General features: G+C 41.4%; 1 protein-coding gene across 1 annotated transcript in view; it reads left to right on the plus strand.

The window, feature by feature from the left end:
* The window catches only part of CC2D2B (coiled-coil and C2 domain containing 2B), a gene marked incomplete at its 3' end in the record, with an annotated part of 104,810 nt that continues 85,216 nt past the window's right edge, over positions 1–19,594 (plus strand). Inside the window, exons 1-4 of the mRNA XM_084633021.1 lie at positions 1–1,090; positions 11,671–11,751; positions 14,855–14,947; positions 19,258–19,444. Coding sequence (XP_084489147.1) covers positions 14,894–14,947; positions 19,258–19,444 — 241 coding nt within the window. The 5' untranslated portion in view covers positions 1–1,090; positions 11,671–11,751; positions 14,855–14,893. The remainder of the gene's footprint in view (positions 1,091–11,670; positions 11,752–14,854; positions 14,948–19,257; positions 19,445–19,594) is intronic.

Consider the following 19,594-nt stretch of genomic DNA (forward strand, 5'->3'; position numbering starts at 1 on the left):
TGATTTGCTCAGTTTCCTTCTCATTTTCACTGCTGTGCTGTCTTTGCCAGAAGTATATGGTACAAGAAGTGGTGGCAGCAGAAGACCACTGACTGTTACCACTTGAGTATCCAACCCTTAAGGTAACATAAAAAGGCTGTCTTTGTGGTATCCTTGTGCTGTGTATAACTATATTAAGGCTGCAGAATGGTAGCACCCAGATTAGAACTTGGATTCTTTCCAGGTTTGTAAAACTGATCATTAGGAACGGTAATGCTGAGTCTGCAGGGTATATTATGGCCCTTGTCACTTCACAGCAATACATGCAATAAAGAACTTGGCTGCAGTAATTTTTTTTTTAAGTGATATGCTATCTCCTTCAGTTACAGAGGATATAGAGAGAAAAAATCCAAGGGGATTTCAGGAAAAAAAAATTAAAATTTAATCCTAAATACTTCTTCTAGATGGAACTTTAGGGACCATGGGCATTGAACCGTTCAACTGGTTAGAGAGATTGCTGTAGAGTCATGTAATATATTTTTATTTCCCAAGGATGATCAGTTTTTTGCAGATCTCCTAGCACCTTGACTGTGAGGAACAGGAGAATTTGGATTTCCTACATTTCAGTATAAAGCACTGATACTAGGCCTCTCTTTGGACCAGACCTTGAGAGGATCTTAAATTATGGAAATTCTGACTTTCCTTTGTCCTTATATGGCAGACCCAGACAGCTGAGACATAGATTAGGTACCAAGGGAAAAAATGTGAGATTGACAGACCAGGTGGAGGAGCTGCATACCAAATGCAGCATCCAGATTCTGCCACGTCAAATTAGAGAAACCAATATTGGCAGTCAAAACAAAAACCTATCACTACTACAGAAAAGCCCCCCTACTGTCAAAGTTTTAGTCCACGCAAGCTTATGCTCAAATAAATTTGTTAGTCTCTAAGGTGCCACAAGTACTCCTCGTTCTTTTTACTTAAGACATGTATCCTATAGATAATAATAATGTAAGCTTTAGGATTCTGTTTTCTAATTCTCCAGAAAAAGGATGCTCCGAAAGCAATTCTGAAGAAGATCTCTCAAAGAAGAGAAAGTGCTAGAAAAAAGGTGAATTTGTTAACGCTACATTTTAAAGATCTATACTGTACTAGCTCTTTATTAGAACAGATATTAGAAAATACTTTATCTTGTGGAATCCAAGTATTTTGATGCCTTGGGCTCTGTATGGAATGGTACATATATACTTAGTGGTGACCACTCGCTGTTAAAAAGTAGTACAGATATTTTTCAGTAATACATTACCCTTTCGATAAAGAGTATCTTATGTTAACAATATCTTGTTTTATTTAGCCCAAATACATTCTTTAGAACTAAAATGCCCACTTTAAAATTGTTTGTGAATGTAATTTTCTCACAAGCATTTGACTTAATTTATCTACATGACAATGTTTATTACTTCCCAACAAAGCTTTTTTGCACAGATATTCCAAAGTCCAGACTTCATACTGATAGCAGAGTTGTCCTTTCAAGAGATAGTTAGGTTATGTCATATTTTAAAAGAAATCCACGCATGTGTTAATACAACCTTAGATTGTTAAAAGTGAAAATGGTGAAAATCTAAATTTCTTTTCACCAGTTATGCTGCTTCTAGACTGGTCAGCTTAATTTTCCAGTTCTCATGGATTTGTGTGATGCTGTTGTGCCTGGTTTGCAAAGTTTGTAGGGGGAATGTTTAAATCAAAACAAAACACAAGTTGTTTGAAATTATTTAGAAATATAACTTTATAAACAAAATATTAATTTTGGCCTACATTTTTGGACAGTGCCTCTTTAACTTTGCTATCCCTTTGGCTAGGAGGAATAGATACTAAACAGTTAAATTGTTTGTGATTAACTGCTTTTCTGTTTCATAGATTCTTAGTGTTTAAGGCCAGAAGGGACCATAAGATCTTTTAGTCTGACCTCCAGTATATCTCAGACTATTAAATTTCACCCAGTTACCCCTGGATTGGGCACAATAAGTTGTTTTGCTAAAGCATATCTTCCAGAAAAGCATCCAGCCTCGACTTGAAGACATTGAGATGGACATTTTACCACATCCTGAGGCAGTTTGTTCCAGTGGTTGATCATCCTTGTTGTTAAAAATGTGTGTCCCAATTTCTCAGTTGATTTTGTCTGGCTTCAGCTTCCAGCCATTAGTTCTTGTTACACCTTTCTCTGCTAGATTAAGGAGCCCTTTAGTACCCACTATTTTCTCACCATTATCAAGTCCCCTTTGAATCTTTTGATAAACTAAATAGATTGAGCTCTTTAAGTCTCGCTGCATGGCATTCTCTCCAGACCTTGAATCATTTGTGGCTCTTTTCCTGAACCCTCTCCAATTTTTCCACATTCTTTTAAAAATGTGTCCTCCAGAATAGGATATGGTATTCTAACAGCAGTCTCACCAATGCTGTATGCAGAGATAAAGTCACCTCCCTTCTCTCTACTCTCCTGTTTAGCTCTTTTTAGCACAGCATCGCACTGGGAGCTCTGGTGTTGCTTGTCTACTCTGAGTCTAAATTCTTTAGAGTCACTGCTTACCAGGATACAGTCCCCCATTCTGTAGACATTGCCTTCATTCCTTGTTCCTAGATGCCTAACTTCACATTTGGTGATATTAAAATGAGTTTTCTTTGAATGGGCCCACATTACTAAGCAATCCAGATTGCTCTGTATGGCTACCCTATCCTCATTATTTACCACTCCATTTAGATTAATCAATCTTCAGAGGCTTTTCTCCCTAATTAGCTATATTGTCTTTCAAAAGGACATGGTGATTCAGATCAACCCACATTTTTTTCTAAATATAGATTTAAGACTCTACTGTAACCAGTCAATTTCATTTTCCATTTTTTAATCTAGAATATTTTCTTAGACATCATTAGTGTCTTAAATTACTCTCTTAATTAAAACTAATGTTTTCCTGAAATCTTTTGTACTATTTGTTCTTTACAGACCCAGGTCTATAGGTGCAGAGGAGAGCCTCGGATATAAATGGTAGTTTAAAAGTGTGAAATGCGCTTCCTAAGACAGATTTTGCTCAGTTATGATGGTGTAAATCTGTAATAATTCAACTTTCTTCAGATGAGCTATTGTGGATTTACACCAGTGTAACTGAAAACAGAACCAAGTCATTTTCTGTAAAAAGAAGTACAATTTGCATCCAATGGTCTGAAGGAAGGTAGCACAGTTTTCAGCCTGTACTTGGATTTTCCACAAAGGAGGTATTTCTTCTTGTGGATGGTTTTAAAGAGTTCTTTGTATATAGCTAACTAATGGGTTGCTAGATAATATTGTTAGATTAAAGCAGGTTAAAATATTAATTGTTGGGACATCTATTAAACCAATGAAGTTCAAAATGTTCTCCAGTTACCTGTTAAACAAGAACAAGTTGAAAGCAGCCTTCAGAGGAACAGCTGTGTTATCTCTTATTTATGGTACAGTGTGATACTGTCTAACATTCCTGCCTGCTTTTAACATTGGGGAAAATAAGGTTGATTTGAATATGGTATTGTTGTACAGCATCTTATTGGTTATTAACCTTTTTCCTTTCCTGTATTTCAATGTTATTTCTATAAACTTAGAAGTTTAAATTTGCATTTATAAACTGATGCTTGTGCTAATCTGTAATGGTTCCAGATTTCATAGTAATAGACATACTATAAATCAGTAAAATCATGAATACATTCATGTGTCAAAATTTAAAGTGGCAGCAGCAAAGATGATGCTTTAGTACAGAACTATTTGGAAAGACTTAACTCAAAAGATGGACTTTGCACCATTCTCTAACAGTTTAAGTGGGGCTTTGACAAACCACCAGAGGGAGCATATTCTGTAGTCAGGAACTCTGCACCAAGAATTATTCTGCCTCTAGTCCTCAAGAGTGCCCAGCTATGGACTGTCAACAAAACCCACGCAGTTAAAATTAACCAACTTGCTGTTGCATGGGGAGAGTCAGTCCCAAAGTAGCCAGGTGCAAAATATATACGGCTTTATAGATTAAATCCCTCACCTTTAAATTACATTCGGAAGCAGATAGAAAGGTAGTTAAGTACACAGAACACAAATGCAGTATGCTAATTAGGTCCCACTGCACTAATAATAATATTTGGTGCTTCGGTAGCATTTCTTATTGCGTTAAGGCACTTTATAAAGTTTAGTAAATTCTTTCACCATTTTATATATAGGTCCTTTACTCTTAACCTCTGAGAGGACACTGATTCTAACCAAGCCAGAGGACTGCTGCATTTTGCGTTAGCCCACTCCAGGCCTTCCGGACAAGTAGACTTACATCATCAAACTTTAGAGGAGGGAAACGGAATAATGTTTGTTAGAATGTTGTAAAGATAGCTGGTACCCATCCTGTTAAGAGCTTTAAATGTTAGAACCAAAACCTTGAATTCAATGCGCATACCAATAAGCATCCAATGGAGACAGCACATTCTCTTGCATACCCCAAATGACTACCCTCCTGCAACAACTTTAGACAGTGTGTCAGTTTTTTAGGTGAAGTTGCTCTATATAATGTTCATTGCAATGCTCAACTTCATGGTTACAATGGCATGCACTACCTGATGAATGTACAAAAGGAAGAGATGCAGGCTGGCAACATTTGTGGAGGCTCTAATATTGCTCTAACAACTGATTTAAAAAAATATTTTAATTGTTTAAGTATTTCATAAAAATCAAAAGAAATCTACTAACAGTAAAATACGTTTAAATATAGTTTGATAAAAAACTAGTTACAAAACTAATCAGATTTAGCTCCAGTATTTCTTGTGCTAAATTTTACTCTGTTAGTAGTAATATAATAGATTTTTAGCAGTGTAAGTAAGAGCAGAATTTGGCCCAATATCTTTTTTATTTACTGTATCCTTTCAGGACAGACACATTATATTTGTGAAAGTAAATATTTAATCTATTAGACCAGTGGTTTTCAACCTTTTTTCATTTGCGGACACCTAAAAAAATTCAAATGGAGGGGTGGACCCTTTTGGAAATCTTAGACATAGTCTGCAGACGGCCAGGGATCCACAGGTTGAAAACCACTGTTCTATGGTAACAACAACCTTTTGCAGACCTCTTAGATATACTCTGCTGACTCCCAGGGGTCCATGGACCACAGGTTAAAAACCACTGTGTGACATACTTCCGGACCACAACCTGGAACTGTGGGACTTCTGAGTCACCTTAAACTCTTCTCCCTGAGTTGTCTCTCACAATGCTAGTGACAAGCAGCCAACCCGTCCAGGTGCTGTGATCACTACAGCAGGGAGACAGAGCTCCGCCCCCCCCCAGCTCTCTCTCCCCTCAGCAGCACCTGGGCGGGGGGGAGGAGAGGCCCCTCTCCCCACCGTGGCAGCTCTGGGGTTGGGGCCGCAGGATAGGTGCCTCTCCCCCAGCAGCGGCAGGTCCGGGCCAGGGCTGGGTATCAGCCCCCATCGGCACCCCAACCCTCAACATGGATTCACCAAGGGAAGGTCATGCCTGACTAATCTAATCGCCTTCTATGATGAGATTACTGGTTCTGTGGATGAAGGGAAAGCAGTGGATGTATTGTTTCTTGACTTTAGCAAAGCTTTTGACACGGTCTCCCACAGTATTCTTGTCAGCAAGTTAAAGAAGTACGGGCTGGATGAATGCACTATAAGGTGGGTAGAAAGTTGGCTCGATTGTCGGGCTCAATGGGTAGTGATCAATGGCTCCATGTCTAGTTGGCAGCCGGTGTCAAGTGGAGTGCTCCAGGGGTCGGTCCTGGGACCGGTTTTGTTCAATATCTTCATAAATGATCTGGAGGATGGTGTGGATTGCACTCTCAGCAAATTTGCGGATGATTCTAAACTGGGAGGAGTGGTAGATACGCTGGAGGGCAGGGATAGGATACAGAGGGACCTAGACAAATTGGAGGATTGGGCCAAAAGAAATCTGATGAGGTTCAATAAGGATAAGTGCAGGGTCCTGCACTTAGGACGGAAGAACCCAATGCACCGCTACAGACTAGGGACCGAATGGCTAGGCAGCAGTTCTGCAGAAAAGGACCTAGGGGTGACAGTGGACGAGAAGCTGGATATGAGTCAGCAGTGTGCCCTTGTTGCCAAGAAGGGTAATGGCATTTTGGGATGTATAAGTAGGGGCATAGCGAGCAGATCGAGGACATGATCGTCCCCCTCTATTCGACATTGGTGAGGCCTCATCTGGAGTACTGTGTCCAGTTTGGGCCCCACACTACAAGAAGGATGTGGATAAATTGGAAAGAGTCCAGCGAAGGGCAACAAAAATGATTAGGGGTCTGGAACACATGACTTATGAGGAGAGGCTGAGGGAACTGGGATTGTTTAGTCTGCAGAAGAGAAGAATGAGGGGAGATTTGAGAGCTGCTTTCAACTACCTGAGAGGTGGTTCCAGAGAGGATGGTTCTAGACTATTCTCAGTGGTAGAAGAGGACAGGACAAGGAGTAATGGTCTCAAGTTGCAGTGGGGGAGGTTTAGGTTGGATATTAGGAAAAACTTTTTCACTAGGAGCGTGGTGAAACACTGGAATGCGTTACCTAGGGAGGTGGTGGAATCTCCTTCCTTAGAAGTTTTTAAGGTCAGGCTTGACAAAGCCCTGGCTGGGATGATTTAATTGGGGATTGGTCCTGCTTTTGAGCAGGGGGTTGGACTAGATGACCTTCGGGGTCCCTTCCAACCCTCCTATTCTGTGATTCTATCACTACATCAACATGTGGAGGCACACACCCAGCTGAAGTGCATGAATGCTTTCTAAGGCACTCATGAATTAGACACAGGGAGACTCCAGCCAATCACCTTAGCCCTCAGCCTTGCACCCCAGAAAATATACCGTCTTACACTGCTCAAGACCTCTTGAACAGTGCAAGCTCATTAATTAGTTTATCGCTTTGACAAAGGAAAGTGAACATGACCAGCCTTTGTAATCTGAGCAGATTCCCCACTTTAGACAAACTCACTGGTAAGGACAAAACATTAAAATAAGTTTAGCAACTACAGAAAGATAGATTTTAAGTGATTATAAGTGTTAGGCACAGAGTACATAGTTGGTTACATAAGAAATAAAAATAGAATCACAGTCTAAATTCTAACTTTAACAGACTAACACTGGATGTTCCATGCATTTTACAGTTCTTAATACACAGGCTGACGTCCCTTCTCATCCTGGGGCAAGTCTCCACAGTTCATTGTCTTCCAAACGATCTTCTCTGTGTTAAGACTGGGAAGGAGAAGGTCCCAGTGATGATGTCATCTGGGCCATCCATACCCATATGCAAAGTATGTAGCTGTGTAGGGCACCAGAAAATTTGGGGCACCAAATTTCCTGGTGCCCTGCGCAGCTGCGTGTTGCTCCAGTCCCTGCTCCGCCCAGCCCTGCCCCCACTCTACCCCTCCCCAAAGCCCCAGCCCCACTTCTTTCCTCCCCTTCTCTGCCTCAGCCCTGTCCCGGTGGTGGGAAGGGCAGCGACCCAGCGCCAGCTGCACCACCAGTGAGTGCTGGGGGGTGATTCTGCCCTGCTTCCCAAGCCAGCCCCCAGAGACCTAGGGACAGCCCTCTCCTCCTGTGAAGGCCTTGGGTCAACCTACCCCCAGAGGCCTGGGTCCTCACACCTCCCCCCCGGGGGGGCTGCGTAGGGCCCCAGAATAGCTAGGGACAGCCTTGCGTGAACCCTCATTTATAGTTTGTTTCCACATGCTAGAAAGATCTTTGCTATGAGGTGGAGGTCAGGTAGCCCCCATTGTATACATGCCCTCTCTGAGGAGTCTCTGGGAGAATGCATTCTTGATGAGCCATCAACACCTGTCTGGCCAATCTAGATGCAAATCTGTCTTGTCAGTGTTAGTTACTCCTTTGTGGCCACTGAAAGGCTAGCTATGAGCGTTTTCCTTTTATCATATATTACAGTAACAAATATAAAGCATTACTTCATAACTTCACATACAATGATAGTACATACAATTCAACAGGATATTAATGGTCAAAAAATCAAGACTTCTTAAAGAATACCTCCACAAGGCATGCACTGTAGAAAACATATAATCATATCACAGTGGTGAATATGGGGGTTCCAGAGTACTAGTTTGATGTACAGAGTGTCATACACTGTATTAGACACTTACCGATAGCAAGTACTATAAAATGTTACACAAGCAGTGCAATATGCAAGGCTAGAAAATATTAAATGTAGGATCTGCAGTTTAATTTTAAAACTTTTACTTTAAATCTTTCCTCTGGTCATTTGTTTTTCATAGTTGACTGAAGACAGTGAACATGTTATTAGGCATCAAACAGAAGAATTTGTAGATCAGAATTTCCAGGAAGGTAGCTCAATAAAGATACTTGTCTTTGCTCTTGATTGATATTGTTTGATGAAGATGCACTTATTGCCTGAGCTGGAACCATATTATATGTTTATTGGTCCAGATTGATACCCACACTCACATTGAATAACACTATATTCAGTGGAACTTCTCATGGTGTAAGGCAGCGGTTCTCAAACTGTGGGTTGGGACCCCAAAGTGGTTTGTGATCCAAGTTCCCTCTAAGGTGCATGGCCACATAGCCGCGCAGCAGTCTATTAAGTACCACGCAGCTCAGGGCTGCAGTAGGGAGAGATGCCTCTTGCCTAGCCCTGGACCTGCTGTGGCCGGGGGAGAGGCGCCGGCCCCAGCCCATCTCCGGACCTGCCGCAGCGTGGGGAGCAGCGTCTCTCCCGCGGCCCCAACCCAGCCCTGGCCCGGACCTGCCGCTGCTGGGGGAGAGGCGCCTATCCTGCGGCCCCAACCCCAGAGCTGCCGCGGTGGGGAGAGGGGCCTCTTCCGCCCCCCCCCGCCCAGGTGCTGCTGAGGGGAGAGAGAGCGGGGGAGGGGGCGGAGCTTTGTCTCCCTGCTGTAGCCCTGGGGCAACCTGCACCCCAAATCCCTCATCCCCAGCCCCATCCCAGAACCTGCACCCTAGCCAGAGTCCTCAGCCCCCCTTGGTACCCCCAACCCTCTGGCCCAGCCCTGAGCCCCTCATCCCCAGCCCCTCCCCAGAGCCTGCACCCCCAGCTGGAGCCCTCACCCTCCCACATTCTGAACCCCTCAGCTCCACCCCCGCCACATGAATTTTGTTATGTGCACCAATATGGAGGTGATGCGTATTGGTGCACATAACAAAATTCATTCTGCACATGCGTGGGAAAAATTAGAGGGTACACTGGTTGTGACCCAATTTTAATGGTGTCACCAGGGCCAGCATTAGTCTTACTATGACTCAGAGTTGAAGCTGAAGCTCCACTCTCACCTCAGGCAGTGGGGCTTGGGCTCCGGGTCCCCTCTCCTCCCACCCAGAGCAGCAGGGCTTGGGCTCCACACCCAGGTAGTAATTTTGTTGTTAGAAGGGTGTTGCAGTGCAGTGAAGTTTGAGAACCCCTGAAAGTTGTTATTCACCATAAGTAAGGGTGTAACAATTGGGCTCTTTGTGAATACATACTTTACTATATTTTCAGGGTTGTCAAACTAACAGTGAATGAAGGTGAGTGCAAAATGCTGAGTTTGATGATTGATCACTTGTTGATTATCTGTTCTGTTCATTCCCTCTGGGGCATCTGGCATTGGCCACTGTTGGAAGACAGGATACTGGGCTAAATGGACCTTTGGTCTGACCCGGTATGGCCGTTCTTATGAGTGAGATTTTTAACAAAATGTGAAATACATTGCAAATATTTTCATAATAAGCGATACAACCTTCCGTCCAACACTGACTTAAATTTAATTCAAAATTAAGGCAGAGCTACATTTTTAAAATTAGTGTAATGCTACAAAATGGTTTCAATTATTTACTTTTATTACGTATTTATTTTGATTAATTAAATAAATCTGAGAGTGTGTCTCAGACTCTAGGCCAAATTATTAAAACAATTATATTTTATTAGAAATTAACCCTTTTATGTTCACATACACGTACACATTTAAGATGAAACTTCTTAAGATGTTCACATACACATTTAAGATGAAACTTTTCTTTCCAAAGTTGAAATTATTTAGAAAGTTTGATCCCAGTTTCTCTAATTGTTTGATGTTGGCAAGGAAAAAATATGCTTGTCTCATAAAAATATTAACCACATATTGTTTGACAAGGTGTCAAAAAAGCTAAACTTCACAATTTAAAATGATGTAAATAATTGTCACCTCTATGAGGAGTAGTGTCTTTGTTAGGTTTGAAAAAGGTTAGTTTTGATGTATCAAAGTATTGCCTATTTGAAAATGGTATTCTGTGCATATATGGCTCCAGATGTTAAATCTAGAGGTATGCGCTATGGGCCAGATTCTGAAGTTGGTTAGTTCACTGTAAAACATGAGTTAACCATGAAAACAGATGGAGTTACTTCTGATTTACACTAATCTTAGATCAGTACTTGGCCAGTTCTGAGAGAATACTTCACATCAGGGAAGTATTTACTTTAATAAAGATAGGATCTTTTCCCCCTCCGTTTGTCTCTGAATCTGTTACCTTCCACCAACTACCCAGCACTTCAGTTGTCATCTTCTCCCCTAGATCATGTTTCTATTAATGTGATGATTGGAATTGAATTATATACTGAAGTCCTGCTGAGCATGCTGGTTTTCATGAAGCCAAGAGAGAGAAGGAGTGGCCTTGTTTACAGCAGTCAGTGCAAATCCATGCACTGAACATGGGAGGCAGCTAAGTCAGGAAGCAGCTGCTGAGTTTAAATTATTTGAACATTCTTATTTGAATGCATGGGGACAAGATGCTATTTCAGATAAGGAAGGTTTGGATGGATCTTTGTTCGTATATTCAGTATAAAATGGTAAAGTTAACAGACATCAAATTTTCAAATTGGGCTCAAGAGGCCACATATTTTGCTTTTGTTCCTGTAGTTATGCCTCAAATCGGCATGTGTATGCATGAATATGGTAACTAGTAGTCAGGGTTCTGCTTTCTGAAATTTTTTTTGTGTAACTTTAGAAGCCAGTTTGAAAATTTGATCCTGGACATCTGTGTTTTTCAGACACCCAGGATTTAAAAAAGAAAAAAATCCTACAAATTGTACATGTTACAAGATTCTAGTTATATATTGGTGATTCTGTTTACATCTATAAAACTGCCTGATGAACACTATTGTATTGCTATCTAATACCTTTCATAAGAAGACCATTGTATTCACTATAAATAATTAATAGTAAATGGGCTATGCACTGCAGAAGAATATACTTTAAAAAAATAGTATTTAGTACCACAAGAAGGTATGTTAAAAATTTTGTGCTATGCTACTTTTACACTGGATGTGGCTGATGTAGAAAAACAAAGGCGTGTAACTGAAGCATTACGAGGTAGAGTAAGAGAGAAACTGAAAACATACAAGGTAACTTATTTTTCTTGGACTTGTAATTTATTAAGTGAAACATGCAACAAGCTACATTTTTTGTGTGTGCGAAAGGCTGAAAGTTCTGTCAATTTAGAAAACTTTTCTGCTGTGCCACACTGTTCAGAGCACCTCCAAAAGTTAAGTACAAGATCTGTAAAAGTTGTAAGTGAATTAAGTTTTTGGCTTTCTGCATACTTTTCAGAACAATAGTTGTATTGGTTGTTTCTGTAGAAAATAAGTATAATACTATACCTCTTATTTTAGGTTGTACAAGAAGAAAAGTCAACAGACAAAAGCCTCTCTGATACTAAAATATACCAGAAAAACCTTGAAGTGAGGACTGAGGTAATAAATTTTACAAATATTGCAAATAGTAAACAAAATAAGTAAGCTATATACATTATATTCAGTTCAATGCAAAAAATGCATGCGTTAAGTTTCCAGTAGTATCTTTAACTATGATATATGGCATGCATCTACTCACATTTTGTTACTAATTTGTTGGTTAATATATTGCTGTTTGTTATTTAATGTATATATTAATAGAATAGGATAGAAAGCTGGCTAGATTGTTGGGCTCAACAGCTAGTGATCAATGGCTCAATGTGTAGTTGGCGGCTGGTATCAAGCTGAGTGCCCCAGGGGTCAGTCCTGGGGCTGGTTTTGTTCAACAACTTTATTAATGATCTGGATGATGGGATTAATAGCACCCTCAGCAAGTTCACAGATGACACTAAACTGTGGGGAGAGGTAGATACGCTGGAGGGTAGGGATAGGCTCTAGATTGACCTAGACAAATTGGAGGATTGGGCCAAAAGAACTCTGATGAGGTTAAACAAGGACAAGTGCAGAGTCCTGCACTTAGGAAGAAAGAATCCCATGCACTGCTGCAGGCTGGGGACCGACTGGCTAAGCAGCAGTTCTGCAGAAAAGTACCTGGGGATTACAGTGGATGAGAAGCTGGATATGAGTCAGCAGTGTGCCCTTGTTGCCAAGAAGGCCAACGGCATATTGGGCTGTATTAGTAGGAGCATTGCCAGCAGATCGAAGGAGGTGATTATTCCCTTCTATTTGGCACTGATGAGGCCACACCTGGAGTATTGCATCCAGTTTTGGTTCCCCCACTACAGAAGGGATGTGGACAAATTGGAGAGAGTCCAGCGGAGGGCAACAAAAATGATTAGGGGGTTGGGGCACATGACTTATGAGGAGAGGCTGGGGGAACTGGGGTTATTTAGTCTACAGAAGAGAAGAGTGAGGGGGGATTTCATAGCGGCCTTCAACTACCTGAAGGGGGATTCCAAAGAGGATGGAGCTAGGTTGTTCCCAGTGGTGGTAGATGACAGAACAAGAAGCAATGGTCTCAAGTTGCAATGGGGGAGGTCTATGTTGGATATTAGGAAACACTATTTCACTAGGAGGGTAGTGAAGCACTGGAATGGGTTACCTAGGCAGGTGGTGGAATCTCCATCCTTAGAGGTTTTTAAGGCCTGGCTTGACAAAGCTCTGGCTGGGATGATTTAGTTGGTGTTGGTCCTGCTTTGAGCAGGGGATTGGACTAGATGACCTCCTGAGGTCTCTTCCAACCCTAATATTCTATGATTCTGTGATTCCAGATATTCATTGCAGCCAAATTAATGTTACTGGTGAAATGTTAACTGTTGAATTATTGACTTTTAATGAGTTTAACTGTATAACCTGAATGCTGCATTTGCGTTTTCTGACTTTTTTGTGATTCATAAGGTTTGATCCTGCACAAGAGAGGTGCAGAATGTTGTGCATAATGGCCATACTTGGCAGAATTTTATTTTATTTTTTTTATAAATTTGATAGGTAATAGTATTTATTTATAAGTGTTTGCCCCATTTTTATTGACTTAAATTTTCAGAATTGCAGGAAATTAGTGGGGGTCAGAAAACCAGGCTGTGAGCAATAATTATTTAATTACAGTAGGTGTTGACATTCAAAAAGTCAAAGCTTTAAAACTGTTAAAACACAGATTGTCAACATCATATGTCAAAACATTTTTTTTTGAGATATACCTATCTCATAGCACTGAAAGGGACCTTAAAAGGTCATTGAATCCCGTCCCCCTGCCTTCACAGCAGGACCAAGTACTGTCCCTTATTTTTGCCCCAGATCCCTAAATGACCCCCCAAGGATTGAACTCACAAGTCTGGGTTTAGCAGGCCAATGCTCAAACCACTGAGCTATTCCTCCCCTAATGTACAAAGTAAATACACTTAACTCAAACTAGTAAGTTCTCAAGCAGCATTTTTCTTACTTTGTCTATCTGTAAATTTTGACTATTATTGATGAAATTATTTTTGGTTCGCTTGTGTGTGTATAATGGTATCAATGTCTCTCAACATTCCTGATCGCCATCACGGTGGCAAGAAGGATAGGGGAGATAGCGACTCTGGTGCATCCCTCCTTCACAGTGTTTTTCCTTCACAAAGTCACACTTAGACCACATCCAAAGTTCACTCCCAAGGTGATCTCTACATTGCACGTGAACCAGCTGATGCACCTTCCAACCTTTTATCCCAAACCTCATCAGGATAATAGGGTAGTCATGCTCCATATGCTTGACATTAGGCGAGCCTTAGCCTATTCGGCAGGAGAAGAGTTTTTAGAAAATCTCCAAGACTCTTCCTCTCCATTGCGGATAGTTTGAAAGGCCCAACGATTTCAGCTCAAAGACTCTCCAAATGGGTCTTGAACTACATCAGACTTTTACCAGATTTACAATTTAGCAGCCCCATCCACAGTACACTCTTCGAGATTGGTCTCTTGTCCGTCACCTTTGCCCAGGGTATCCCTGTATCAGAAATCTGCAAAGCAGCTACTTGAGCATCTGCACACACTTATGCCATATTGGGGGACTCTGCTGCAGACGCTTGATTCTTCAGTGGGAGGTAATGCTTGGGAGTCACCCACAGTGGAGCACTCATAGGGACGCTACTTGAAGAAGAAGTTACCTTGTGCAGTAACAATGGTTCTTTGAGATGTGTGTCCCTATGCGTGCTCCACGACCCACCCTCTTCCCCTCTGCTTCAGAGTTCTTGGCAATAACTCTGCAGTAGAGAAGGAACTGAGGAGGATTTGCCTTTGGCAGAGCATGGGGTAGAGGGCAGCGCATGCATGGGCTGAACGGACACTGCTACAAAAGTTCTCCAATCAGCAGTGGAGGAACGCAGATATACTTAAAGTGAGCACCCATAGGGACACGCATCTCAAAGAACCATCATTACTGCACAAGGTGAATAACTTCTTCTTGTGGCCATCTCTGATAAGTTACTGAAAATCAAAACAATTCTATACTTCTAAATCTGAAAAAGATTTTTTTTCTGGTTACATGCAAGATTTTTACATAGCTACATAATAATGATGATTGCTGAAGACTCGTGTTTTTGCTTGGGTTTTGTTTGTTTTTTTTCATTCTTAGACCGAAATCTTATCCGATGACAGTTTAGCATTTTTTATCATGACTGGTGAAGAAGGCTCAGAATTAAAAGATTTGGACAAAAATACATACCAGGTATAGTATTTTTTCTTCATGAAAGTCAACTGAATTCCTTAAAGAATGTCTCATATTTATCTAATCCTCCTTGTGTATTCTTAATTTAACTAATGCCACTCTCCTTCAAGCATCTATCAACTATTGTAAAGCACCCATCACTGTAGTTTCAAGGCACATTTTTTTCTTTCCCTAGGTAATTCTGTGCCTCCTTTCATGTCTCCCCAAAAACCTCTCCTATGAATCTCATCTCAAAACTTGCTTCAGTTAGCTGGCTTTCAGTCATTGATCACTGTTGAATCCTATTGCCAGTCTTTCTCCTGAGCACAAAAGAGTTATTTATATACAAGAAAAAAAAAGTTAACTTTACAACTCTGTAACCCTTCTGCCCGTCAGAGTTGGCAGCAACAAGGGCCGGGTTCAATATCTAGGGGTTCCATTCCAATAACACAATGCAAACCGGCTCGAGCCCCCACCCAGTGACCTGGGAAAAATATATACCACCCCCGCTGGGCGCCTCCAAGAGGCAATACTTCCCCTCTCGCAAGCACATAGTCTGAGTGTAGCAAAAGTCTTTTAATAACAGAGAGAAACAATGTGGCATTATGTTGGGGAAACACCACCAACAGGATTCATAACACAACCCATGAGCAAAAACAACCCCACCCCAGGCAAATTGGGGCATGCCCTTTTCCCTTTGGTTCTTGAGTCCAGCAACCCCAAATCACCCAAAGTCCCAAAAGTCCAATGCCCCAAAAGTCTCTGTCCCTGGTCAGGGCAGCCCCAGAGTTTGAAAGTTTATCGGCGGAGCTTTACCTCCCAACCTGGGTGGAAATGGGACGGGGGTAAGAGGCACCTTACGTGATCTGAAGCTGACCGCCCCATAGCTCCATAGCGGCGCTCCGCCAGCCGCCCCACGAACTCCTTCGCTCAAAGTTCTTTTCCACAACTTGCCACACCTCACCACCAGATGTCAGGGTGGAGCTCATCCTGACACTGCTTACAACTCAAATATTTGCTACCCATAATTCATGCCCATAAAATAAAACACAACCAAAATGCCCTTCCAAGAACTGTGTCCCCTCTTGTTTTGTTTCATTAATTCTCTTAAACCATTGCTGATCATGTCTTTACTCTTCAACACTTGGTTATAAGCTTATCAAGGTAGGGACCTTGTCTTACTTTTTGTATAAATTATAATGAACATCACTGGTGGTATTAAATAATATGCAACATTTGGATTGTATAAAGGATAAACAACTATGCATCACAGGATTATAAAAAAGTTGGAGATTTAAAGTGACATCATAGTAAACTATTGGTAAGGCAGAACAAAATAATAGTAAGACAAATCCATCAGTAGTCTACTTTTTTCTACAACTAGAGCTCAATATCTTTTGTGTGTGAAGTATGTAGAGTTTAAAATAAACTAAGGCCCCAATCCTGCAAAGACTTTTTATGTTGCCACAGCCCTGGTGAAGTTTCCCACGTTAGACATTCACCAGGCTGCTGCATTTGAATCCCAAAATGCTCGACCCATGTGATTTAAGCTTCCATGGGTTTGAGTAGACTCCATCACTGTATCTTTCTTTAGCCTCTTTGGCACACTTATGGGAAGAGACTTTGTTATACCTTCATGGAAGTGGGACCTCATGGTTCAGCTTCTATAAGCCCCAAGACCAGTGCTGACTCCTCCAAGACACCAGTTGCATAAGCAGAGCTCCAGCCTTGTGGGTACTTTGGTTTACCATTTACCTCTCCATGGATATGTGATAGTTGAAGCACATAACACACAAAGGTTTTCTAACAAACTTATTCTTTACTTTAGATAGCACAAGAAATTGAAGGATCTGGATAGAAAAATAAAAATCCTGTCCACGTTTCTCTGCTTCAGTTTCCTCACTGCATTTGAGCATTCTCTGGGGTCAGGTCAGAATTTTTTAAGGAGTCCAGGATCCATCCATCCTTCCTCTCCTCCTTCCCTCTTGCACATGGCTTCTCTTTCAGAACATGGAGTCCTTCTCATTCCTGCAGCCTATTTCTGGTCTTTTCCCCCCTCTCTCTCCAAAATGGCTGGTGAGAGACCTTTTCTTTTATAACCTCCTTTGTAGCATGCTGATTAGTCTCATCAGGTATTCAGTCTCCCACCGGCGATCCATTGCTTAGTTAGAATTATAGAATATAAGTGTTGGAAGAGACCAATCCCCTGCTCAAAGCAGGACCAACACCCATTAAATCATCCCTGCCAGGGCTTTATCAAGCCGGGCCTTAAAAACCTCTCAGGATGGAGATTCCACCACCTCCCTAGATAACCCATTCCAGTGCTTCACTACTCTCCTAGTGAAATAGTGTTTCCTAATATCCAACCTAGACCTCCCCCATTGCAACTTGAGACCATTGCTTCTTGTTCTGTCATCTGCCACCACTGGGAACAACCTAGCTCCATCCTCTTTGGAATCCCCCTTCAGGTAGTTGAAGGCTGTTATCAAATCTCTCCTCACTCTTCTCTTCTGTAGACTAAATAACCCAGTTCCCTCAGCCTCTCCTCATAAGTCATGTGTCCCAGCCCCCTAATCATTTTTGTTGCCCTCCGCTGGACTCTCTCCAATTTGTCCACATCCCTTCTGTAGTGGGGGAACCAAAACTGGATGCAATACTCCAGGTGTGGCCTCACCAGTGCCAAATAGAAGGGAATAATCACCTCCCTCGATCTGCTGGCAATGCTCCTACTAATACAGCCCAATATGCCGTTGGCCTTCTTGGCAACAAGGGCACACTGCTGACTCGTATCCAGCTTCTCATCCACTGTAATACCCAGGTCCTTTTCTGCAGAACTGCTGCTTAACTAGTCAGTCCCCAGCCTGCAGCAGTGCATGGGATTCTTTCTTCCTAAGTGTAGGACTCTGTACTTGTCCTTGTTTAACCTCATCAGAGTTCTTTTGGCCCAATCCTCCAATTTGTCTAGGTCACTCTAGAGCCTATCCCTACCCTCCAGCGTACCTACCTCCCCCCCATTCTTAGTGTCATTTGCGAACTTGCTGAGGGTGCAATTCATCCCATCATCCAGATAATTAATAAAGATGTTGATCAAAACTGGCCCCAGGACCGACCCCTCGGGCACTCTGCTTGATACCGGCTGCCAACTAGACATGGAGCCGTTGATCACTACCAGTTGAGCCCGACAATCTAGCCAGCTTTCTATTCACCTTATAGTCCATTCATCCAGCCCATACTACTTTAACTTGCTGGCAAGAATACTGTGGGAGCCCGTATCAAAAGCTTTGCTAAAGTTAGTTATCACCCTCTGCCCTCATACCCCTCATACCAAATTCAAACTTGAAAAACTAGTTTGTCCAGGGTGGTAGCCAACTCTTTGTCCAAGGGGTTTACATGTATTATAAAGGACCATAAAAGTTTAATGACACTCCATTGTGTGCCCTATGTCACTACTTCTTGGAATTTCAGTCTAGCAGAGACAGGAGAGAAAGTAGATGCGCCCCCCCACTCGCTCCAAAAAATGCGGTTTGCAGTCTGACATACATACGTATAGAAAGTTACCAATTTCAAACAGAATTCATAAGCTGTACATAGATTCCGCAAACTGTTACTCATGGTTAAATTTAGACATGAGAGTAGTCCCATTGAACTTAGATTCCTTAGACTGTGAGCTTCTTAGAACACAGAATGTGTTTCATGAATGTTTGGAAAGACCTAATGCACAGTAGGTGCTACTGTAGTTAAATAATAAATGTTGTTGTTTGTTTTTCGGAATAAAATGGTCATACATTAGTTTAAATCTGTTTCCTTTCTGAAATATAAAAAATATCACACAAAATAGTAAAATATATAAGCTTTCAAGTGTTACAGGTCTATATTTTACTCTGGTTTCTCTAGGACATGAAGGAGGGTCATTTTCTCCCAATCAGAGAGCCAGCTTTTTTTTTTTTTTTTTAAACTTTCCGTGCAAAATGTTTTGTTCTCTTGGAGAGAAGGAAAAAAAAAAAAAGAATTCTGGATGATGGGTTACTCTGAGTTATGTTACTCAAAGTTCAGGGATTTTCTGTCTCTTCTATCATGGAAGGTACAACTAGGCTTGAAGGCTATTTCATTGTTCAGCACTTAGATACTATAGTGATACACATTATAGAAATACTATAGATAGGCAAGGGAAACAAAACAGAAAATTTGCTTTTCCTGAGGATTACTATGTGTCCATTTAGATTCATTTATCTAGCAATCCTTTTATGCTAATGTTGATATTTATCATACTGTATATATCACATCATTCTGTTAATTTGTGTGTATATGGAATTGATTTTCTTGATGAGCAGCATAAATTAATACATGACAGTCATCGAAACCTTGATGTCTTGAATGATGAAAGTAGTCCTCTGCTTGACATTGTGGAAGAAGTTTTATTGCCGGATGTGCTTGAAGTGAAAGCTGCTGAATATGAATGTAATGAACTGCGGATTAACAAGCAATGGGAACATCTTTTTGTGCCAAGCAGTTCTCCAGGTATTGTGCCTTTCATATAAAATTAGGAAAATTATTAAGTGTATGATGAATGGCGTTAGTGTTGTTAGCAGTATGGCATGTGCAGTTCTCAGGGTGAATTAAGTGAAGATAAAGAATAATGTTAATTTTCAGAGCCAATATTGTATCCAG

This window comes from Lepidochelys olivacea (assembly GCF_965140295.1).
Source record: "Lepidochelys olivacea isolate rLepOli2 genome assembly, chromosome: 7".
Taxonomy (NCBI): domain Eukaryota; kingdom Metazoa; phylum Chordata; order Testudines; family Cheloniidae; genus Lepidochelys; species Lepidochelys olivacea.